Source organism: Dryobates pubescens, chromosome 23 (genome assembly GCF_014839835.1).
Source record: "Dryobates pubescens isolate bDryPub1 chromosome 23, bDryPub1.pri, whole genome shotgun sequence".
Taxonomy (NCBI): Eukaryota; Metazoa; Chordata; class Aves; order Piciformes; family Picidae; genus Dryobates; species Dryobates pubescens.
This window is the reverse complement of record NC_071634.1, coordinates 10,433,604-10,440,343: the sequence shown is the minus strand read 5'-3', so window position 1 is coordinate 10,440,343 and position 6,740 is coordinate 10,433,604. Positions and strand designations below refer to the sequence as shown.

The 6,740-nt window shown below is 46.0% G+C and overlaps 1 protein-coding gene across 1 annotated transcript; it reads left to right on the top strand.

Moving 5' to 3' along the window:
- The first annotated feature begins 326 nt into the window (after positions 1 to 326).
- Positions 327 to 4,739, top strand: S100P (S100 calcium binding protein P). Its single transcript, XM_009904198.2, has 2 exons — positions 327 to 464; positions 4,555 to 4,739. Exons 1-2 carry the CDS (start codon positions 327 to 329, stop codon positions 4,702 to 4,704), a joined length of 288 nt encoding a protein of 95 aa, XP_009902500.1. The 3' UTR covers positions 4,705 to 4,739.
- The last annotated feature ends 2,001 nt before the right edge of the window (positions 4,740 to 6,740 follow it).

The following is a 6,740-nucleotide window of genomic DNA, read 5'->3' as shown; positions in this document are numbered from 1 at the left end:
ACAGCGAGGAACAAAATCTGATTTTCGTTTGTTAGTCACACTGTGTGTCTTGAAGGAGAGGCTGGTTTCTACTGGTGAGCAACTGGTTGTACTGGTCACACCATGGTGATAAAACTTGGGGGTTGAATAGCTGTCAGCACAGAGGCATGTGTTCCAAACAATGCTCAGATAAGGATGTTTGCCAAGGCATAACTCTCCCCTTGGTGTATGACCACTGATTGGATGGGACAGGTGCATAAAGAACCTCAGGGTGAGACCAGTCTCCATCTTCTGCCAGAGCCCTGAGGCTGTTCCTGGTCAGAAGAAAGCCCGACTCTAGCAGCAACATGTCTCAGCTGGAAACTGCGATGGGAATGACTATTGCTGTCTTTGACCAGTATGCAAAGGGTGATGGCAACAGGCAAACCCTCTCCAAAGCAGAACTAAAGACCCTTCTGGAAAGAGAGCTCCCAAACTTCCTCTCGGTAAGAGAAGAGCGCGGCATCATTTCTGTGTAGCTGGTGCAAGGGCTGCCTTCAGACAGAGCTTTTAGTACATTACAGGGAAAACTAGAACTGGAAATGTGCAGTGGTTTGTAGAAAAATTGTCAGTAAAAAAACCCCAACAACCCCTTTGCACATACTGCCTAAAACTGACTCTAATATTCAAGGCTATTCTCTGTATACTGAATTCATTATCAGGACAATGCCTTTGAAACAGATTGGATTTCATCTTCAGAACACACCTATTCCTAGTACTACCTGGAACTGTCAGCTCACATCCTCTCGCAGCTGCTGTGAAAGTTAGCTGTGTTGTTGGCAATGGAGGATCTAGATTGAAGGTGGGGAATCTCAAATGTTTATAAACTTCAGGTATTTGTACTGCATGCTCACTATGCTCATCAAAACGATGCACAAAGAAGAAAACAGATGAACCCAGAGCAAACTGGTTGTCTTTAACAGTAAAAGAAAGACCTGAACAAGTATTTTCCAGTGTGGAATCATCAGGTGCATTTAAGCAGGAGATACAGATAGATAGATAGATGTGTACAAAATTTCTCTTAGCAGGTTTTCAAAACTCTTACTATATTCTAGCAAAAAGCTTCTCTCCCTGGGAGACAAAATGGTTTTCAATTTGAAATGTTTCTTTTATTTGCTCCCCTTCACTGAAACTCTAGAGCAAACACTTTAAAATATTTTGTTCTTTCCACACAGGAGTAATGGTGGCCAGCAGGAGCAGGGAGGAGCAGAGAGGGCATTCTGCCCTCAGCACTGGTCAGGCCACACCTTGAGTCCTATGCCCAGTTCTGGGCTCCTCAGTTTAGGAAAGATGTTGAGTTGCTGGAACATGTCCAGAGGAGGCCAACAAAGCTGGGGAGGGGTTTGGAGCACAGCCCTGTGAGGAGAGGCTGAGGGAGCTGGGGTTGCTTAGCCTGGAGAAGAGGAGGCTCAGGGGAGACCTTATTGCTCTCTACAACTCCCTGAAGGGAGGTTGTAGACAGGTAGAGGTTGGTCTCTTCTCCCAGGCAACCAGCACCAGAACAAGAGCACACAGTGTCAAGCCGCACCAGGGGAGGTTTAGGATGGACGTTAGGAAGAAGTTCTACACAGAGAGAATGATTGCCCATTGGAATAGGCTGCCTGGGGAGGTGCTGGAATCACCATCACTGGGAGGTGTTTAGGAAGAGACTGGATGGGGTGCTGGGTGCCATGGTTTAGTTGATTAGATGGTGTTGGGTGATAGGTTGGACACAATGATCTCAAAGGTCTCTTCCAACCTGGTTAATTCTATTCTGTTCTAATGTGTGTGTAGCTATCTGTATAGTTAATATCTGTGACTGCAAAAGCCTAGAACAAAATGTTTCTCATGACCACTTTTTGTATCTGGCATTGTTTGAGTTTGTAACTGTTTCAGCCAGGGCACTTCACACAATTTAGTACCTTTCCATGCAAGCTCTATGAATTCACCACATGAAATCCATGCCTGCTGGATTCATGACTTGCAAATACAACACAGGTGCAATATCCAGAATGAGAACCCAGGTGGCTTTAGGGAACCAGATAAAGACATCTCCAGAAAAACTCTCTAAAAAATCTGCTGGGTGGTTATGACCCAGCAGGGACATAGGAAGCATCCTGTTCCTGATTGTGGAGCTGTATGGTACCTACAGCACTTCCATATACGGAAAAACAAACCCAGCAACAACCTCACATGGGTGGAAATCCCCCAGAAACTTCACATTTGCTCTAAATGAAATTGGGGAGCTGCTGCAGAAAGGGGATGATGCTCAAAGGTTGCTCCTGACCACATTCACTGGCCAGGCACCACCTTCTTCCCATTCTTCGCAGCTGCTCTTACTGACTCTACTTATTTCCTGCAAGTGCTGGAAAAACTGAAGTCTTCCAGGAGGATAATTAGCTGAATGTTCTCTTCTGCTACAATTCCATCTGGAAAGGTCTTGAATCAATCAGAGACAGATATAAATCCATGCCACTGGATCAAAAGTCTGGCCTCACTGACAAAAGAGTCTCCAAGAACTAATTTCCACATCTGCACTTCAGAAGTAATTCAGAGGCTAAAACCAGCTCATATATTTCACTAAGCAGTTAAAAATATTAGCTTCTGAAATGAAAACTGATGGTAATTTGTGAAGTGTAAAGGAATAAAGCTTTCCAGTCACATTCTTCAGTCAAATCTAGGGAAGTGGTTCAGGTTTTTTTGTGGTTTCAAAGGTGCATCTAAAGTGAAATGTGAAATTGCAGAATGAGACATGCAGTTAACTAGACTATGATCAAGAAATGCCCTCGGATTACAAGGAAGGTACTTGTTATTTTAAATTCCTGGGCATTTTCCCAAGGTTTGTATCATTTCTTTCTAGTAAAATACCAGATTTATTTTTCTGTCTAGCTTCAACAAAACCCACAGGGTTGTTCCCTATCTTAGATAGGTCTCTACTGCCATCCCCTGTTTATTTCAGGACTGTGTTGTCTAAAATCACTGGAGACAATTGGTGCAAGGACAACAAAGCCCTCCTGGCAACTACTGTAGAAAAGACTCTTCCTTTTTTTATACATATATGTTGGTAAAATTTTAAAATATATGATCAGTGTTTACTTGGCTGATGCCTTGCTCAACAGCAAGCCTAGCAGAAAGCCTCAGTATCAGCCTCCAGACATACTGGTTCAGTCAGTCATAGAATCGTAGGACAGCTTAGGTTGGAAGATACCTCAAAGGTCATCGACCCAAACCCCCCTGCCATGGGCAGGAACACCTCCCAGCTAGACTTGGTTGCCCAAGGCCTTATCCAATCTGGCCTTAAACATCTCCAGTCCATCAGAATTATGACAATTTAGAAAGAAAAAGATTTTTCTGTTACTTTTCCACTTCCATAACTCAAGCTCAGCACCACATTTGCTTCAGGAGGTGCCTCCCCAGACACCAGCTCCTGTGAGCATCTCGTGTTGGGCACCAAGGGCAGAAGAACTGCTCAAAGCACTCCTGAGGCCATCCACACCTCTGCTGGGGCACCAGTGTTTTCTGGGGCTTAAATTTGGCATTTGGCCCAGGAAAGCATTGTTTTGCAGAGCTGCGAAGTGCTGTAGCTCCAGCCAAGCCTTTCCAAGGGAGAGGATGGGAATGTGCAGCATTTAGTTCAGCTGGGCGATGTCCTCAGGGCTTTGCATGTCACAGCTTTAAACATGACAATTGTTGGTTTAAATGTAGAAAATAGGGCAGTGCCAGTGCCTGACCACAGCTCTGAGGTGTAATAAACCCAGGAGCACAAGCCCTTGGGGAGGGGAGGTGATGGGCAAGGTTGGAAGGTATGGGTCTGCATCCATGCCATGAGGATGCTGGAACACAAACTTGGTTCTGCTGTTACCCAAAGCCACCAAGCCTGGGCCTGAGGCCAGTGGTGGCTTGAGCTCCCATGAGAGGGATGTGCTTTTCAGGCAGCCAGAGGAGGAAATGTGCAGCTCCCACCGAGACAGACAGGTGGAGGTAGAACAGCCCCACACTGTCTCATGTCCCGTGCTGGACCTGAGCCAAACACAGTGAAGGAACTTCGTGGCTCTGTACCCAGAGATGTAATGCACAAAACAAGCAAAGAGATGCAAAAAAAATAAAGGTCTCACTAGCAGAAAGAGGATAACCTGACATTCAGGGCAGGCCTATGGCAGGGCTGCGTGCAAGAGCAGTTACACCTCCATCACACTCCCACCTCACAGGTGACTCAGTCACAGTGCCTCAGAGAAAAGCAGAATACAGCCGAGCTGCTGTCCACTTCATGCTCCCCAGGTGCTCTCCACATGCCTCAGTGAGAGCCCAGAGTTCCTCCAAGGCTCTTGTTCAGGGGCTGAGTTGCAATGCTGTTGTGTTGGGGGTTGTGCCAGTTCTCACAGAATCATAGAGCAGAATCATTAAGGTTGGAAAAGATCTCTAAGATCATCAAGTCCAACCACTAGCCCACTAAACTCTGTCCTGAAGCACCATGTCTACTTCTATGAACATTTCCAGGGATGGTGATTCCACCATTTCCTTCCCTTCTCACCTCAGTCTGCTCTTTTGCTTTTGCAGTCAGGGAAGGACAAGGATGCTATTGAGAGAGTCTTCAAGAACTTGGATGAAAACGGTGATTCCCAAGTGGACTTCAAAGAATTTGTCATCTTTGTGGCAGCTCTGACTTGCTGCTGTCACCAATATTTTGAGCAGAAAGCAGCCAGATAATTGTCAAGCTGCTCACAGAAAGAAGCCTGTGCTCCATATGCTAGTGATATGGATCCCTTCACTTCTTCCATGTACCACCATGCAGTTTACAAGCATACTGGGCTGTAAAAATAAATCCTTCTCTGCAAACTTCCCCGTCTGGAATGTTAATTTCTGCTCCTTTGTGGAAAAGCCTGGGTTTAACAGCTCCCACTAACTCCTATTGAGTAGTTTCTCTCTTTCTCTGCTGTTTAAAATTCTATTCTTAGCCAAAATGCTCAATATTCATCCCAATGCAGAGACTATGCAAGGGAAAATGCTACTGGAGCCATGAATCAGCTGGAGGCTCCTTTTATACAGCAACATCTCGTGGATGCAGCCTGCCAAGCTCCAGCTGACAAGGGCTGCAGCCTAACCCCACGTGTGTGCCACCACAGCTCTGCAGGGCTGGTCTCACCAGGATTGCCTTTGAACTTCTTTGGTACCCTCAGCTGTGTGATTGTGTCAGGGCTGCCATTTAGGCTCCCTCTTGCTTAAAAAAATTGCAATAAACCCACTTTCCACCCCCTACCCCTCCTTCCCAGCATGGATTCTGTGCAGTTATGTGCTGGTGAACCATTTTGCCCAGCTCCTAAGGATTTCGTTCCTATAACACCATGAGGCTTTTGTACAATACAATGATATTACTCCACCATTAGCAGTTGTCAAGGGTTAGGGCTGGGTTGGCCACTAGAGCAGTGACAGAAGTCCTCTATTAACCCCACTCCCTTATGAAGAGGAATAGAAAGGGAATAAGTGAGGCAGACTTATGGATCAGAAAGGAAAGCTAAAGAACCTTTAATGACAATAATAAAATGACATATATACAAACATGTACACCAATACTGAACCCAGCCCTTGAATGGCACCTACCTCACTGACATCATTGGTGCTGGGGAAGTCACAGACTGGACTCAGGGGCAATTGGAACCAGAGTCAGGAGTTGGATTCCAGGGCTGGATTCAGGAACACACTATTTGGGATCAAAGGCAGAACAGAGTCTTCCTTGGATGCTGGGCATTACAGAGAGCTTAACCCTGGTGATCTCTCGGGTTTATACTGAATATGGCAGAGATGGCATGGAATGTCTCTTTGGCCAGTTTAGGTGATACCTGTCACCAATTGATTGTTGAATATGTTTTTCCTTTTCCAGCTTTAAAATGTTTTCCTCTGTGCCGTTTCCCAATATCCATCCTCACTGAAATGCTTTCTCTTTTCTTGCCACTGCGTGGCACTAAGAGCAGCCTTTTCACTACCCACTGAGCCCATAACTCCATGCTACATTATTGAGACAGAATGTAAAGGTTTTGTGTTAAGCTTTTTAAAAATTCATAAAGGTTCTTCACATCACAGTGATTTTATTTCTAAATACTGTAAGTCCCACTGAGTGCATTCCACTGACTGCAGTGGAAGCAGCAGGAGCCAAGAGCCATGCAGAGGCAGGCTTCATCTTTTGGGCTTTCAGTAGGGTTTTGCTGCACCATCCCAGTCTCACCCTTGTGAAAGAGTTTCCCTTTCTCAAATCATTGCCCCTCATCCTATCTCTTCAGGCCTTTGGAAACAGTCCCTCTCCAGTCTTCTTGTAACCCCCTTCAAGCACTGAAAGGCCTCTATGAGGACTTCCCAGAGCCTTCTCTTCTCCAAGCAGAACACCCCCAGCTCCCTCAGCCTGTCCTCATAGTGGAGGTGCTCCAGACCCCCGATCATCTTTGTGGTCCTCCTCCTGATCCACTCCATCAGGTCCTTGTCCTTCATGTGTTGAGAGCTCCAGAGCTGGACACAGTAGTCCAGGTGAGTTTTTTGCTTTGCTTATCTGCAGTTCTGCTCACAGCAGCCCAAAGCTCCCTACTAACTGCTCCACTTCCCCAAATGGGTCCCAACTAGCTGTGGTCAGCTCAAGCCCCCTTGCTAACATGGAGTACCTGAGCTACCCCCTCACCAACAGCTCACCTGTGCCATGAAATGAGCAGGATGTTATTTTTCTCGTTGCTGCTACACGTCTTAACCTGCAAACTCTT

What these genes read in the sequence shown, in the direction of transcription:
- S100P (XM_009904198.2), top strand. Translation starts at nt 327, where the DNA reads ATGTCTCAGCTGGAAACTGCGATGGGAATGACTATTGCTGTCTTTGAC. An exon ending in AGCTCCCAAACTTCCTCTCG is followed by an intron (nt 465 to 4,554) that starts GTAAGAGAAGAG and finishes TTGCTTTTGCAG; the next exon opens with TCAGGGAAGGACAAGGATGC.